Source organism: Tricharina praecox (assembly GCF_024521635.1).
Source record: "Tricharina praecox strain CBS 144465 chromosome Unknown BZA05scaffold_36, whole genome shotgun sequence".
NCBI classification, from domain to species: domain Eukaryota; kingdom Fungi; phylum Ascomycota; class Pezizomycetes; order Pezizales; family Pyronemataceae; genus Tricharina; species Tricharina praecox.
Genome location: NW_026250438.1, coordinates 162,875 through 178,380, shown reverse-complemented (window position 1 = coordinate 178,380; position 15,506 = coordinate 162,875). Strand labels below are relative to the sequence as shown.

The following is a 15,506-nucleotide window of genomic DNA, read 5'->3' as shown; positions in this document are numbered from 1 at the left end:
CTGCTCCCCTGCGTAGATTCCACACCACACTTTGCGTGCCTCGGGCATCTCCATCGGTTGGTTCAATTCGATTCTTTGAGCCCTAAGCAAGCAATCCGGCTGGTGATCATCGAGTAATTGCCCATCAAGCACACACACCACAGTACCTGCCCTTGCCTCTATCGTATCACTATCATAAGTGCCATCTCGGCCCGCTTCTTCAATTGAAAGCTTGGCTAAGCATTTTGCCGCCAACAGCAAGCAACATCGTTTATTAAAGCGAAGAGCCTCAGCGCTCCTCGCCCCCCCCCCCACACCGATTGCTCGCTCGACTTCCCTCTGACGACAACCCAACCCAGCCCAACCAACCACATCCACCACTACCACCACTACCACTACCACCACCGCCCACCGCCCACCGCCCACCGCCCTCTTCACCACCACCACCAACAAACCCGTCTCTTGCCAAAACTCCCTCTCGGACAAAAAAAAAACGAGAAGCGAACAACCACAATTTGCGTGCTCGGCGGGCTGCAAACTTCAACTTTCTTCTTGTCGAACGGAATAGAGAAAAGAGGACGCCACAGGGAATCCGGAATCCACATCTACGGGTAAAAAATCTAGGGCAATCAGCAACACATAGTCGGCATATCTTGATGCACCCTTAGACCGCCAGTTCGGACAACACACGACGACGACACTACTTCACGCATACACGCATCGCAACGATACGAAACGAACGAGAGAAGAAGAAGAAAAAACGGCGAAAACAGAAACATTCCCCCTACGAACGAACTCGCAAGAGAGAGAGGAGGAAAGATAGAGAAAGAGACGGAACACCCTATAAACTCGCCTCCGAAATAATCGTCTACTATCCGCACGGCTACCACCACCACCCCCGTGGGACGTATGATGTACTCTTCGCAGCCGTCTGGCCACGCCCTGCCTCCGAAGCCCGTTTTCGACAACTTTGCGCATTCCCATATCCAAGCCTCGTCGTCATTCGTGTCAATTTCTCCTCATGCGAGCCTAGATACCATTCCGGCGATTCCGGGCCACCACTACTCGTTCTGTATCCAGCTGTCGATACCGCCACCGCCGCGCAAAGAGGATACACTGCTTCTGACCAGCAATGCCGAACTCAACTGGCTGCATCCGGACGGGTGTCCCCCAGTTCCACGGAGATTGCCGTTCTACCAGAATGTAGTGCGGGAGTTGGAGATCTTGTGTAAGGAGATTAACGACCGCCCCGGTGGCTGCCAAGCGTCCGTAACGGTGTCCGAGCCGCAGAGTACTACCGGGCCCGGATCGTCAGATCATAGTTTTGAAACTCAGAGGCCGAAGAGTGATATCGTTATTGGCGTCTGGATTGCTGCGCCGGACAGCACCGCGATCGAAAAATTGAGATCTTTGTTCCTTGCGCGGTGTCCGGTTGCATTGGTGAGAAAACACGCCTCCGGATATCCCTATTGCGCGCCACTCTGTTAACGTTTCTTTTCGGTAGAGGGCGGCGTGTGTTGACCTCGATCATGACCTATTCTACGGTGCCGACGGAAAGCCCAGTGCGAAGGTCGTGAACCACTTGACACAAATATCGAACTATACCGGAACGGGCATCTTCGTCATGAAGCCCGAGGAATCGAAGGCGAGCGCTGCTGGCGATCCGGAGGTGGATGCGAGCCAGGCAACGCGACTGCGGGTCAAAATATACGGCGATTACGAGAGTGTCGAGCATGCGAAGACCCGTATACTCATCATGATCGATGACCTTGTGGGTTCAACCCCAGCATATTGATTGTTCCTTGATCCCGGTGATCGGTGTTTCTGACCAGACTTTCCCCGTATAGCTTGGCAATATTGTTTCGCCGATGTACGTTGAAGTTTCGCTACATAGCGTGCTGTGCGGTCGCTCGAGAAAGAACGTCAAGCAGATCGAGTCCGCTACTGGAACGGCGGTCTACTTTCCTCCACCTTTTCCGCGCGTGTATGGCTACTTTCCGCGAGGGTGTCAACGACGGCATCCTGACGAGATCTTCATTGTTGGTCCTACCAAGGCCGATGTTGCAAAAGCGGAGCAGATGCTGAGTTCCCTGGTAAGTTGAACTATGGTTGTCGTGTGGTGCCCTCTTCTGACTTCTCGTTTCCGTAGGCCTGCCAAGCGAACGCATTCGTAATGACTCTGCAGATGTCGTACCGCAAGATTGACTTTTTGCTGCTGGAGCGCCTCGACGAGATCAAGAAGATTATGGAGGCCAATGGCACATATGTTTGCTTGCCGGTGCTCGGATCTGGCAACAGTTCCATGCGGGTGCAGGGACTGGAGACTCTCCAGATCGACCGTACCATGCGAGCGATAATGTCGATCGCGGGACAGTATTACGATTCGACGTGGTGGATGATTGACGACCGGACGACAATCAGCGGTCGCCGTGTCCCATCCCCGGCAGAGTTCCAGCAGATCCTCATTGACTTGTCAACCAAGAGCGGTGCCGACGTGGCGTTCAACAAGAACTACTTCGAAATTGTCGGCTCCGACTGGGCTGTGAGACGGTGCCTTGAGCTCCTCAACGAAATTGACTACGTCCGATGCAGTAACTACCAATTGCGGGTCAAAATCGAACTTGCTAACGAGCACAAGGAGTTTGTGGCTGGTAAGAAGAACGGCAAGATTAATAAGATTATGGGCCAATCCAACATCCACATTCTGTTCGATGGCTTCAGCGAATACAATTTTTACATCGACGTCGTGGGTCAGAAGTACGACAATGTCAAGGTGGGCTTGGAACTGGTCGAGCAGGAGCTACCAGCATCAATGTCATTCCACGTTCCGGACTCTTACCACAAGCGGATCATTGGCGTGGGTGGTCAACACATCCAAACGATCATGAAGAAGTACTCGGTTTTCGTCAAGTTCTCCAACGCGATGGAGCGGGGGACAGCAGGCAAGGTGGAGAACGAGGATCTCAAGGTGGACAATGTCGTGTGCCGGACACCAGCCCGGAATGCGGCAAATTTGGAGCTCGTCAAGGCTGAGATCATGGAGATGGTACAGCAGGTTGATGCTGACATTGTGACTGAGTCGGTCGAGATTCCGCGGTTGTTCCATCGCAATATGGTCGCGCAACGAGTCATCATTGACGCTTTGGAGAAGAAATGGAGTTGTAGTGTTTCGTTTCCCAGCACGGAGATGGCCAGTGATTCTGTCACCATCAAGGGACCCGAGTGGCAGGTTCCCCACTTTAAGGAGGGGCTTCTGGTATGTTCTTTCCTCTGGCTGGGGCGCCGTTGTGTTATCTACGAGTATACTGAAAAGATGACAGGCACTCGTTCCGGAGAGTCACGACATCCGGTTAATATGGTCACCGGAACTGGCTACAGCCATGGTTGACGAGCGTTTCACTAGCGAAGTCGTAGAGCCCACGAAGGATCGGATGTGCATCCAGATGCAAGTAGGAGAGGCAAACCTGGACAGCCCCATCAAGGAGCAAAAGATCACGTTCTCGTATACGCGGAACGATGCGGGTGGACTGCAGGACGCCATCGACTCATTGACCAACTATCTTGCGCTGCGCGGCGTCAAGACGGAGGTTATCCAAGGGCGGCTATCACGGCCAAAATCGGATTCATTCGAAGATTTTGCTCCGTTCTTCAGTTCAGCAATCCTCCAGAAGTCGTCATCCAACGGCTCGCAGGATGGTCTCAACAGGCCTGGAAGCAGACTCTCTCTCTCGGGAGAGCCCGGCTCTATCACCGGAGATAAGTTACAAGCCGAGCCCGGCAGAGTGATGAGTGACATGGAAGCGGCTTTCTACAATGGAGACCGCAGACGCGGATCAGGGCAGGACTCTGTCGCTGGACCGCCTGGAAGTGCTGGCTCCGCATCTAGCAGAGGGTCATTCCACAGCAGGGCCGGATCTTTGGACTCAGACTGGGAGAAGATTTCACAACATTCCCGGACATGAGTTTAGTTGTTGTCTCGTTGTCATTCGCAGTTTCTCACCCACTTCGTCGTCATCCATACCTACCGCCATCATCTTTGCTACCATCACATACCACCATACCTTGCCCTCTGCGTTGATTCTCCGAACAACATTTCGTTCCGTTTTTCGTCTGTTCGAGCTCGTGTCTGCCTCGGTGGCCTGCTTTGCCGGGTAGAGGAAAGATATTGACTGCTTTTCACTTCATTGCACATACCGTTAATACTACATACCTTGATTGATTAGTTCGATTTGTTACCCAGGTGGTTTCCTTTTCTTTCGCATTTTTTCGCATTTTTTTCCCTTCAAATTCCTTCCACACCAATTGTCGAAGAGTTCGATAACGACAGAAGTCCGTGTGGTTGTCTTTGTCTGTGTCTAGCTTTGTGTTTTTTTTGCTCCCTTTGTTAGTGTTTTCTTCTCCCTCTATCGATACCTAGAACTTTTCCATTCCACCCAACATCCATCCATCGTTCTCACTGCCTTTTCCATATCTTCCCTTTACACACACTCTTTTGAGGTTGTGAGGTTACGGTCGAGGCTCGAGGGGGGGAGGGATTTGTTTTCTCTTTTCGTTCTGTTTTGTTCCGTGTGTTTGGCGTACAAATGTTTTCATGTTTTGATTTTGATTCGATTCGATTCGATGCTACCTGTGCTAGCTGGTGGGCTAGTTTTGTTAGTAGTGGTGGGCTGCCTGACTGACTTGCAAGTGGCTACAGCTTTTTCTTTTTCTTTTTTCTTTTTTTCCTTACGTGTTGACTTGGAGTTGATATAAAATGGTTTCTTGCTTTTCTTCGTGTTTTGTCGTTTTTGCTACTGCTTCAAATGTTTTTGGTGTATGGTTTTTTTTCCTTCGTGATTGGCTTCGGGGGAGGGGGTGCTGGATGAGGGATGAGGGATGAGTGACGAGTACGAGTATGAGTATGAGTATGAGTATTCATGAAAGAGTGTATGGAATTGAAATGAAATGTTTTTTTACGGTACTGCTGTGGCCTGTGGGATGAGGCGGTTGTGGTGTTTGGTGAGGTGCTTTACCTAGGTGACTTCTTGGCCGTGATCACTGCTACCGGTACCGATTCTGGCTCGTCGGCGTGTCAGCAGCTTCCCGCTCACCTCATGTCATCCGCCAACAGTCGTCTAAGCACAGGCGAACTGTTTCCAACCGAACCACAAGGCCGCCGGTGCTTTGGCTAGCTTGAAGGCTGAGCGCTGAAGTTGGGGAAGGACTTATTTGATCGCCGTGACATAGCCCAAAGCTTTGAAGATGCGACTAGGAGAGATGAGATAAGATTATGGTATGGCATCAATATCAATATCCACAAAGTGAACATGCAAACATGCATAGCAAACGCTCAATTGCGGTCTACTCAATTCATCTACCCGTCCATCCCAACATTACACGCACACCGACTAGCTAGCCCGAGTGCTCTACGATCTCACTAACCAACTGCCCATTCCTGATGGTATGTCTGAGCTGTTCGGGCACCGCACGCTCCGCATAATCCCCGTCATCGCCAGCGCCGGGGATGTAAACATTGACACTACTCGTCTTGCTCGTGAAAACCTCGACATCCATGCTCTCCTCCGAGACGTAGATGGTGCCGCCATCGCACTGGTCGAGTTGTACGGTTGGGATCTTTTGCAGGACCTGGATGGCGAAGGAGTTGGATTTGATCACGTCGATGCCGGAGACGAGGGCGTCGGCGACGACGTTCGTCTTGCTGCATTCGTTCATGGTGATGGTGTTGACCTTCCCCTTGATCTGGACCGTGGTGTTTTTGCAGCGGAAGAGGAACACGGATTGGTTCAGTTCCGTCTCGGAGATGACCAGGCCCTGCTCGTTCTCGAAGTACTCGACAATCCACTTGTTTCCTTCGAGCTCGAGCTTGCCGGGCTTCTTCTTGGTGAGGGACGCAGGTTTGGCTCGTGTAGGCGGCGCCGGGGATTTACCGCGGAGACTGCCGGAAGAGTCGCGACGCGCAGGAACGGTGGATGACACGCGCAGGTCGGGGTTCTTGTGGGTCATCTGGGATTTGTCGACCTTTTTGAGGCCGGCGGTCACGGCGGAGCCGCGGTTGAGCTCATCGAAGACGCTGCCAATGTCACCGCCCGAGGGGGCGGGGGTTGGAGGGCCGTCGAGAGACAGGATTGGTGGCGGGCCCGGGGGCGGGGGTGGAGGTGGTGGGCCGCTGGGAACGAAGCTGGGTGCTGCGGTGGCGGTTTTGCTGGCCGCGAGAGCTTCACCCGCATCGATGCCCTTCGCGTTCCAGGTTACACCCATCGGGTGGTGCCTCTTCACATACTCTTCCAGTGCTGTGAGGACGGCGTAGTAGGATCGGACCCATTCGACCATTTCGGGACTCCTATGGGCGGCATAATGTCAGCACTTAGATTCGTTCCACCCCGTCCCGCTCGAGCCACGCACTTCTCCTTGTACTCCCTAAGCACGCGATCACCGTAGAATCTTGCCGCGCCGACCATCTCATTGATGAACTTCGCGGGCTTGGTATCATAGGTGACCCATGCGAGCGAAGGGATTCCCTCGCTGACGGTAGACAGATGGTTAAGAAACGGGGATGCGCGGTGGTTCTCGCGGATGTTGGTGACCTTTGTCATCTCCACTTGCATTCCGGACAGGAGATCCATGAAGAGTTTAGAGGACGCTTCGGGCTTCTTCGCTTTCGTCGTGATTATTAGGAATTTGCGTTGCTCGGAGAAACATTCTTCGACAGCTCTGCTCTGTGTGCGCGGGGGAGATTAGCTAGTTGAACATGGAGCTATCTACAGTAGAGTGGAGGAATGGTATACCTGCTCCTCGATCAACCCTCCGAGACCTTTGCTGAGCTTGACGTACTTCGCGACCTCGCCATCGATGATCTCATTGAAATCTTCAACCGAAGCCGGCAGCTCCTCCGGCAGGGGCAGAGGAGCGGCAGCCGCGGAAGCTGAGGCGGGCAGGGAGGAAATCAATCCAGCTGATGCTGCTGATGGTACTGGCGCCGGAACGATGGCGGAGGAAGCGCTGCTGCCCGGTGGAGCTACCGTGGCTAGATCCTCCAGACGTGAAGTCGCGGCTTCAAGCCTACGGCGCGAAATGGAGATGTCAACACACGTCGCACACGGGGTAGAGAGCTAGATGGGAGCTATGTTTTCTCGACGTACCGTTTGATCAGTGTCGTGAGGTTGTTCATCTGATTTGGCTGAGCCATCCGGGCGAGTTTGGAGCTTAGGGAGATTGCGGTGCAGGGTGGGCGAGCGGGCGATGATGTGAGCTTCTCCTGAGCTGCGGTGAGGTATGGGCGGAATAGAGCACCCCCGCCATCTAGATCTCCAGCTCGACATCACGAAACAATATAATACACATCGCCCCCCAAACTCTACCCCGCTCGAATTTAAGTAACATTGAGATGCTCCACACGGCTTTTCTCACTCAATTATCTATATTTCGAATGATAGCGATAAACTAACCACATTTAGTCGTTGACAGAGATTAGGTCCGCAACCCTAGCCCGCACCGCACAAATCAACAGTCCGGCACCAACGCACAGTGCCCAGCCTCACAATCTTCAACACCCACCGTTAGTACTATCAAGTTGAGACCCACACGAAAAAACGACGACGACCCGCCTAACGACGAACGACTTTCCGCGCCCCACCCGCCCTACGCCCAATTTCCGGTACTTCCGCGTACGTGCCGAATCGCTCGCGAAATTGAAAGGCGTTTCAGCTGATATTTTGAGTGCTGCAAGCAGATCTACAATAAATCAACATGGAGTCAACCAAGGTCGCCGTTAAGCTTGTCAAGGTTTCGAAGGTCCTCGGACGTACCGGTACGCGTTATCCCTCACCCCGACGGTAAACGGAGATGGGAATGGAGCTGGAGATGGGAATGGTGGAATGGCGGTGGAATTGGGTTGCAACTGCAGGAGAGAATGATTGCTGAGACTTCGACCCTCAGGATCCCGTGGAGGAGTGACCCAGGTCCGCGTTGTGTTCCTCGACGACACGACCCGATCGATCATCCGTAACGTCAAGGGACCCGTCCGCGAGCACGACATCCTGTGCCTCCTCGAGTCCGAGCGCGAGGCCCGCAGACTGCGATAAACGGCGCAAACAAAAAATGGGCATCTGTTGAGGAGGAGGATCGTTGTAGGGATGGGGCAAGGGGGAATGGTGATTATGAAAAGTGGGGGGGAAAGGTTGCGCTGCTGCTGTTTTTTCACCCCAACACATGTCATTCTCTGGTTCCGTAATTGCAAAAAAACGGATCACTTCCCCACCATATTACCATCTTCCTTCTACTACGAATGCTGGCTGGCTGTTGCGATACTGGTGTTCATTCCTTTTTCTGATTTTCTGGGCGCGCAAGGTGGAATTTGGGGTTGGATAATGCAAAATACACACTCACGCGCGTCCACGATCAGCAAGGAGCTATGTGAAGCTCGCTCCACGAACGGCGAGGCGAACAGTCGCAACCCGCGGTATGGAGATCTGCATGCCTGCATCCACGGAGCTCGACGACAGATATCGAAACCATAATTGCCGTGATATATGTGTGTACCGGAGGTCCCCGACGGAAGCTGCAGCAAGGAGAAATCGATATCTACGAAGAAGCTCGTCTCGTGTTCAGATGCTTACTCGGACTATATGACGCAGCCCACAGTTTATTTGGATCCGAGTGTCTCGTGACCTCCGTAGCCACACTTGCGCTTCTCGGCATGTGATGCCAACTCACAGCTTGTCACTCAACGCTTTCCAACTCGAGTAGCTATCGCAGAACATTGCGGCTTGAATTTATATGCATATATAATATCTGTGTAAATGAGCAGCCCTGGAGGCTTGTCCTGCTCTCAGCATGTGATACCTGCCATTCACGATCTCTCACCCGCGCCGCCTTCGTTCGGGACCACATTTCTGCGCCTCTCTAGCCCAACGGTCCAGTCCGTGCGCACTGCGGGCGGCCTCGGTTTTCCGCGAGATCTATCCCCCCCGCCCCCAATCATCGGAGTTCCCTCCGAAACTCAACAGGATTATGCAGAGAGTGCATACATAGAGCTCAGAAAAAATCTATCCAAATTATCCATCGTATTGCAGACCCTGATGGCTGGGTAAAGTCGTTGCGGAACATGTTCTGTTCATACAGCGTTCGTGATTACATCAAAATAAAAAGTAAAAAAGTAAAAAGTAAAAAGGTAAAGAAAAGAAAGTGAAAAAAGGGTTGTCCAATTCCTCCCTCCCTCCTATGAGGCTAGGCCATGCTCACCTGCCTCGCAATGGTATACGAGCCGCTGCCCGAACTCGGCGCCTTCGCGTTGGTGAACGGGTCTTCGCTGCCCGGCCGACTGTGCAGGCTGTGCAGGCTGTGCCCGTGCCCATGCCCGTGGCTGTGGCTGTATTTGGCGTCTGTTACTTCGGAGAATCTGGGTGGTGTGTTAGTACAATACATACGATGAAGTCTCTAGGGGGCAGGTGTGTCCGTACCTCGTGGAATCCCGTATATCGAGCATCTCATGACTCGGGACAATAACCTCATTCTCAACAAACTCCTCCTCCTGCTGATTTCCGGAGCTTCTCAGCAGTACCCTCAGCCCGGGCAGACAAGACACGATAGCCGCAAAGAACGTTTCCAGCTCAGCCAGCAGCTGCAGGGGAATAGTGGCGTGGTCGGAATAGAACATGACGTTCATCGTGAGGATGTTCAGGATCAGCCGGCCGATTGCGACGGACACGGTGATCGCTACCATGATGAACAGCAGTGAGGCCGCAGAGATCGGCCGGTGCAACGCGGTCACGGTCTTACACGCGATCAGAACCAAAAGGATGTCCGTGATGATGTTTGCCGCTGTAAGCACGAATTCGTTGTCCGCTTCGAGCGCGACGAAGCGGATGCCATTGACGTAGATGCCGCCGCTGTGGGGGGGGGGGTTAGTCTGTCTGTGTCTGTGTCTGTGAGGGGTATGGGGGAAGGGGGGAAGGGAACGAACAGGATGTCTTCGACGGTGGGGTGGACCCAGCTTTGGATCACGTCTTTGCACACGGTCCAGATCACCACGACGAAGGTGACGGAAATGGTGGCGGCGGTAATGTACAGGACTATGCGCCAGCGGTGGCTGAGCGCCTCGCGCGTCTCGAGGAACAGCGCTACGAATGCGAATTTGACGAGCCAGAGGGCTATGCTGAGGGTTATTCGAAGCCATAGTTGGAGCTATTTTGGCCAGGAGATCGGGTCAGTGCTGCTCTACCTATGTCGTATGGACGGATGGATGGATGGATGGATGTAGATACATACCATGTAGATTTCCTCCGAAGCATCGATAACTGTTTGTATCTCTGCGGCCGAATAAGACTCTGGCTTCCGATCCATCTCATAAGTTGCCGGATTAGGGCTGATAATGTCGCGGATGCGGATGATGCGTTCATTGAGGAAGTAGTTTCCCGCGAGCATGGCGACATAGATCGTGCACATGACGGCGGACAGGAGTGTCAGCGCGGTGCTGAGTCCTCGCCAGGTCCTCCATCCGCAGTAGTGTTTTCGGAATACCCATAGGCGCACGCCCACCACAATCCACACCAGGCAGATCAGCCCGAGGAATATCGGCAGCTGGACTCGGTCGTAGTATAAGTCGTTGGGCCGTGGCATCGTAGGTTGCAGCTAAGTGCGAAGGAGAGAGAAGGTTTCTATACCGCCACTCAGACCGGCGAAATTGCATGCACTGATGCTTTAAAACGAGGGGAGGTCGATGTCAGCATATGCCCTTTCGTGAAGTGCGGTAGGTGACCAACGAGATATGTAGGAAACCGGGAACTCACGCATGTTATCGCACTTGATCTTTGGTTCCGAGAAAGAAGCAAGAACCCAAGCATGGATCCGTTATGAGGGCATTGTCCCTTTAAGGACGAAACCCAAGCATCCAGTCTGGACCAGGACTACTGGCTGTTCTGCGTGCCTGCGTGCCAATTCTTACCAGCGCTACTACTACTACTGCCGCTACCACTATAGCTACACGTCTACCGGCTGTACATAGCAGAACACACATATGGCTCCGAGGCCGTGGGATATTCCGTCCAGTTTTCCCAGTTCAGTTGGGGCCTCCCCCCTCATCCTCCTCCTCTCACCTTTGTGCTCTAGCTAATAGCAGAATAGATAGAGTATGTACGTACTTGGGTACGAAGCATGGTCACCTCGAAATCCCTTCATCCCTCCCCAGGCCCATGGCTGATCCCCACTTTCTCGCAGCTCGTTCCAAAAGCCCATCCATCATATCATATCATGGGGGCTACGGCGGGGGCGGCGGGGGTATCTAGTAGGGGAGGAAACATGGTGGCCGCGGCCGGGGGCAACTCACCCATGGCCACTATTTACACTAGAAGAAATGGCCGAGCTTGTCGATTAATATATTCCATATATCCCCTGTTATCAATCCAGATGGATGGATGGATGGATGGGGGCCGGTCAGTACCGGCGGCAGACGATGGTTCCCCTCCCCACCCCAGGATTGTCGTCAGATCCGACCAACCAGAGGCCGTCATCGCTCCTGAGACCTTTTCGGAGAACGGCCTGGCCCGCGATGTCTTATTTAGGATGTAGGTACTAGTATGGTAGCCATCCCCTCAAACCGACCGACCAACCGACTGACTGACGCACCAACCAACGCCTTCCTGTCCCTAAGCTCCCTTCCCTTCCCTTCACTTGCACCCCCCCCTCGACGAGGAGCGAAGGTAACAAATCCACGCGACAACTCGCTTAAGTACTAGTAGAGTATAATGTGCACTACGTACATACACAGGAGCATCAGTACCGTACCTATCTCGCGTGCACTCTCGCTTGGAGATAACGTGTTCCAGCTGGATGTTGGGGGGGTACATAGGCAGGAGATATGTAGGTAGGCAGATGTGAGTGTGCGTGTGTGTATGTGTGGGGGGTTGACGAGCGCCGAAGAGTCTGAAGATATATCGATATCTCCGATCTCCGAAGGCGATGTGAATACATAGCGGTGTGTAGGTACAGGACGATTGCAGAAGGGCTTTTGGCTAGTTACCGTGCGGGTTAGCTTGGGACTAGTTAACTCTAACGGCGGGCGAAGGGTCCTGGAATGTGGGGGCGGCCCCACGCCGCACCTCACGTGTCTCATCCGGACTCCATATCAACGTCCAAGCAACATTTCGTTCGGCTGGCCGTTTTCCCTAGGTATGAGGTAGGTACCTACCCAGGTACGCACTGTGATTCGAGTCCGAAGCATGAGGGCCACTCCGTCAACCGTCCATCATAGCAGAGGTACCGGTATGTAGGTAGGTGGCGCCTGTCGGCAGAAATCACAGTGGAGAATCGAGATGGAAGCCAGAGGCCCTGCGGGTTGTTGCTACATACGTCCGCTACAGAAGACAAGATAAGGGCTATGTAAACCCACCAACACTCACCCCCCTAGAACACCATAGGTATCATGGCAGTACCGTAGTATGAAGATAGATATTTGTTCCGTATGGAGAAGCTCAGTCGTGACGGCAAGGGTGTGTAGGGTAGGTCAGACTCCAGAATCCAAAGTAACTAGCAACTAGCGCACCGTCCGTGCCTATCCTTGGCCTTCGCTAACTGCGGGGCTCGGCCAGGAAGCAGAAGCATCCCTTGATTCAGAATCCATTATTCGCCGGTGAGCGGTGTTTCCGTCTACAGATAGACCTTGGGGGGTGTGGGGTGGGTTAAGATAGACATCTATAAGTTAGCAGTATACGATGTGGGGGGAAACGGAGCCGATGGAGTATGTATTCTACCCAAGCAGATACATACGGTATGTAGGATATCCATGTTGTAGGTGGTCTCGTCGAAACCGCGAACTGCACTCCGCCGTTAATTTCAGGCACTTGGATCTATTCACTAGCAAGGATGATCGCTCACACTCTCGAGTCTCGCACGATGCGGTCTGTCTGCGCCGTGCGGAGGCTTACACCTGTAACTAGCCGCGACAACAACAGCAACAGCAATAACAGCAACACCGGCAAGTGAAGATCAATATCGCCGTTATATATACACGCTCAGATGCTCACTCAGACTTGCATCTGCGCACTGCGGAGTGCGGAGTGGAGCTTTGAAGTCTGCGCGTGGCGCCTGCGAGGCGTTGCGGCGGCGGCCAGACTGCGCTTCTGGAAGGTGGGAGGACTCGGGATACACGCTCACAACAAACGCCGATCCGTTCTGGCCGTTGTCCGAGGATGCTGGTGGTGTATATGTAGATATAGTATGCACATAGTAGACATGCGTTCAACTATAGCAACCCTCGACTCGGTGCGGATGTCCGTGCTTCGACCTTTGGGATCCGACTCTGTCCCCAGTGGAGTTCCGACGACACCACAAAAACTCCGAAAATTCCGACTTCCGGTACTATAGGTATGCAGTGTACATACGGTATCGCTATTGAAAGGGGGGGGCTGTCTCCATAGAACCCGGTATCCTCGCCATGCCACGTCGGCCAAGTCAGTGTCCGTCTCGCAATTGGCGATCTGACGGACGAGCACCTCGGGAGCAGGCATGGAGTGGCGATGGCCGGGATCCGTGATTCAGGAAGGAAGTGCTGTGGGGATAGGTACCATGTGCTGATGATGATTACCGGGAATGATGGGCTGATTGCATGCGGCATGCCAGCATGCAATTGCGAGAGGCACGCGGCAGTGATCCGTATGACATCCTAATCCTCGAAATCCGTAGGCCCGATGGAGAATTCTGCGTCCACCTCAAACATGCCGACCCCCGGACCGTGCCCATCTCACCCATCTCACCTCCGGGGAATCTGCCGACTGCAGACTCCGACTGCGGAGTACCGTAGAGTAACTATCTGCCAGTAGTGCGCGGACTAGGCCCTTCCCGGCGCTAGAGACTTTGGTGCTTACGCTCTTCGGTTACTCTGGGTGCTCACCTACATACCCCCGATAGATGGTAAGTGGAGTTCATATGGTAGTTGTCGACGAGTATCATGGCGCGGTCACTCGCTCGGTGGTGATCTCGACGGGCAGTGAGAATTCCGACAACTTGGCGGCGCATGCAATCCATGGTCAGTCAAAAATAGAAAAATAGAAAAGTCAGACAACTTAATAACTTGGCAATCGAGCATGCTCCGAGACTTTACCTCTGCTCTCCATTCTCCCCGGCCGAGTCGTCTGCTCGTCTAGACTCTGCTCGTCTGCTCATCTGCTCATCTGCTCGTCCATGCGTTTGCCTTGTGGTGATCGACCACCATAGTATATACATGGTACATAGTACCTCGCTCGTTCGCTAAACAGCCCACCACTCTATCATAGTTCTATTCTTGTACCAGCACTCCCCATACTCGTCACTCCACTGTCCAGTGGCCAGTGCCCACTGCGCAGTGCCCACCATGTTCCTGGCCTCAGTCCACGTTACATACCGCTCGTTCCTGGCCTCAGCTAACGTTACTCTAGAGCACTCGTACATACCTACATACTGGTACCCTCCAGCGAATCACATCCAGCCCTACCTCCCTACCTACATACGTTCCTGCGCCAGCGGCCAGCAGCCAGCTCATCCCAATATCTCGACACTGACTGGCCAGGACTCAGAAGCGCCGCCAGAGCAGAATCCAGATGCGGGTACGAACGTCGATTCGTCGTCGAACACAAGCTTTTGTTCAGCGAGAGATGATTCGCCAGTTCGTGATTCCATGTGACGGCAGCAGCGGCCAGTCCTGGCCAGTGGCCGAGGCTCATCAGAAGTTCCGCGGAGACTGGTAAGGTGAAAGCCCCCCTGGGTAGTGGGGGGCCGGCAGAGCTCGGATGTGGAAGGGCCAAAAATAAAATAGGTAAAAGTCTCGTCGTTTTCGCGAGCGAGAGGCGAAGTATACAGGTGGAAAAGAAAAAACGTCTGGGTACGTGTGCAGAGATAAGTATGGAAACCAAGCGTGATTCGTGAAGGATATCGATCGAGCGGATGGACCGACGGGCGGACCGACGGCTTAACACACAGGCGCCGGCGGAAGGCCGTAGACGAACCCGAGTAACTACCTCCCAGTCCAACCCGCAAAAACCTGTCGTGCCCCTCCCCCCCCCTCCCCCCTCCCCTCTCCCATTCCCCCACCTCTTCCCGCTCGTACCTATGTACAAGGTATGTACTATATATACCGGTCCTCCCATCAGCCCTGTCGGGTCGGCGACCACATCGCGGGAGGACGGGCTTTGTACTTGTGCAATACATGTATAGGCAGGTATCCGCCAACAGCCGTGGCTTGATTGCTACCTATGATTGCTACCTATGATTGCTACCTATGCATCTTCCGTTTGGGTATGTGCAACGGGTTACGGTACACTACGTGCCCAAAAAACGGGCCAGTAGTTGGGCGGATCTGGGGTAGAATCGTTCGACCTGTGCAAGTACTACGTAGGTACATAGTTCTGGTGATGATTGATCTACAGGGTTCTCCGCTCTTTCACTCTATTTTTGGACGCGCGATTGACTTGAGACCTCACGTGTTCGTGAATATGATCGTGAATCGTGAATATGATATTATGATGCGGTGCGGTGCCGTTATTCCTGGTGTTCATGTC

At 53.4% G+C, this 15,506-nt stretch overlaps 4 protein-coding genes across 4 annotated transcripts; 2 read left to right on the top strand and 2 right to left on the bottom strand.

The window, feature by feature from the left end:
* Positions 1-746: 746 nt before the first annotated feature.
* On the top strand, positions 747-4,359 carry BZA05DRAFT_189281 (uncharacterized protein). The gene is made up of 5 exons (XM_051479392.1): positions 747-1,419; positions 1,484-1,750; positions 1,827-2,072; positions 2,129-3,235; positions 3,300-4,359. Exons 1-5 carry the CDS (start codon positions 889-891, stop codon positions 3,939-3,941), a joined length of 2,793 nt encoding a protein of 930 aa, XP_051335325.1. The 5' UTR covers positions 747-888; the 3' UTR covers positions 3,942-4,359.
* An 881-nt stretch (positions 4,360-5,240) lies between these two features.
* Positions 5,241-7,528, bottom strand: BZA05DRAFT_411636 (adenylate cyclase associated N terminal-domain-containing protein). Its single transcript, XM_051485017.1, has 4 exons — positions 7,119-7,528; positions 6,765-7,038; positions 6,382-6,695; positions 5,241-6,319 (listed from the first exon to the last, which is right to left on the bottom strand). Exons 1-4 carry the CDS (start codon positions 7,163-7,165, stop codon positions 5,371-5,373), a joined length of 1,584 nt encoding a protein of 527 aa, XP_051335324.1. The 5' UTR covers positions 7,166-7,528; the 3' UTR covers positions 5,241-5,370.
* Positions 7,529-8,378, top strand: BZA05DRAFT_411632 (ribosomal protein S28e). Its single transcript, XM_051485016.1, has 3 exons — positions 7,529-7,643; positions 7,709-7,786; positions 7,915-8,378. The coding sequence occupies exons 2-3, from the start codon at positions 7,726-7,728 to the stop codon at positions 8,058-8,060; spliced, it is 207 nt and encodes a 68-aa protein (XP_051335323.1). The 5' UTR covers positions 7,529-7,643; positions 7,709-7,725; the 3' UTR covers positions 8,061-8,378.
* Positions 8,379-8,767: 389 nt separating this feature from the next.
* On the bottom strand, positions 8,768-10,849 carry BZA05DRAFT_411626 (uncharacterized protein). Its single transcript, XM_051485015.1, has 5 exons — positions 10,767-10,849; positions 10,246-10,675; positions 9,941-10,161; positions 9,438-9,866; positions 8,768-9,376 (listed from the first exon to the last, which is right to left on the bottom strand). The coding sequence occupies exons 2-5, from the start codon at positions 10,594-10,596 to the stop codon at positions 9,205-9,207; spliced, it is 1,173 nt and encodes a 390-aa protein (XP_051335322.1). The 5' UTR covers positions 10,597-10,675; positions 10,767-10,849; the 3' UTR covers positions 8,768-9,204.
* Positions 10,850-15,506: the final 4,657 nt, after the last annotated feature.

Excerpts from the sequence above, each read along its gene's own strand:
- BZA05DRAFT_189281 (XM_051479392.1), top strand. The coding sequence starts at position 889 with ATGATGTACTCTTCGCAGCCGTCTGGCCACGCCCTGCCTCCGAAGCCC. Across the intron at positions 1,420-1,483 it reads CGCGGTGTCCGGTTGCATTG|AGGGCGGCGTGTGTTGACCT; the intron begins GTGAGAAAACAC and ends TCTTTTCGGTAG. Across the intron at positions 1,751-1,826 it reads TCATCATGATCGATGACCTT|CTTGGCAATATTGTTTCGCC; the intron begins GTGGGTTCAACC and ends TTCCCCGTATAG.
- BZA05DRAFT_411636 (XM_051485017.1), bottom strand. The coding sequence starts at position 7,165 with ATGGCTCAGCCAAATCAGATGAACAACCTCACGACACTGATCAAACG. Across the intron at positions 7,039-7,118 it reads CTCACGACACTGATCAAACG|GCTTGAAGCCGCGACTTCAC; the intron begins GTACGTCGAGAA and ends TTCGCGCCGTAG. Across the intron at positions 6,696-6,764 it reads GAGGGTTGATCGAGGAGCAG|AGCAGAGCTGTCGAAGAATG; the intron begins GTATACCATTCC and ends CCGCGCACACAG.
- BZA05DRAFT_411632 (XM_051485016.1), top strand. The coding sequence starts at position 7,726 with ATGGAGTCAACCAAGGTCGCCGTTAAGCTTGTCAAGGTTTCGAAGGTC. Across the intron at positions 7,787-7,914 it reads GAAGGTCCTCGGACGTACCG|GATCCCGTGGAGGAGTGACC; the intron begins GTACGCGTTATC and ends TTCGACCCTCAG.
- BZA05DRAFT_411626 (XM_051485015.1), bottom strand. The coding sequence starts at position 10,596 with ATGCCACGGCCCAACGACTTATACTACGACCGAGTCCAGCTGCCGATA. Across the intron at positions 10,162-10,245 it reads CTTCGGAGGAAATCTACATG|CTCCAACTATGGCTTCGAAT; the intron begins GTATGTATCTAC and ends TGGCCAAAATAG. Across the intron at positions 9,377-9,437 it reads GATATACGGGATTCCACGAG|ATTCTCCGAAGTAACAGACG; the intron begins GTACGGACACAC and ends CACACCACCCAG.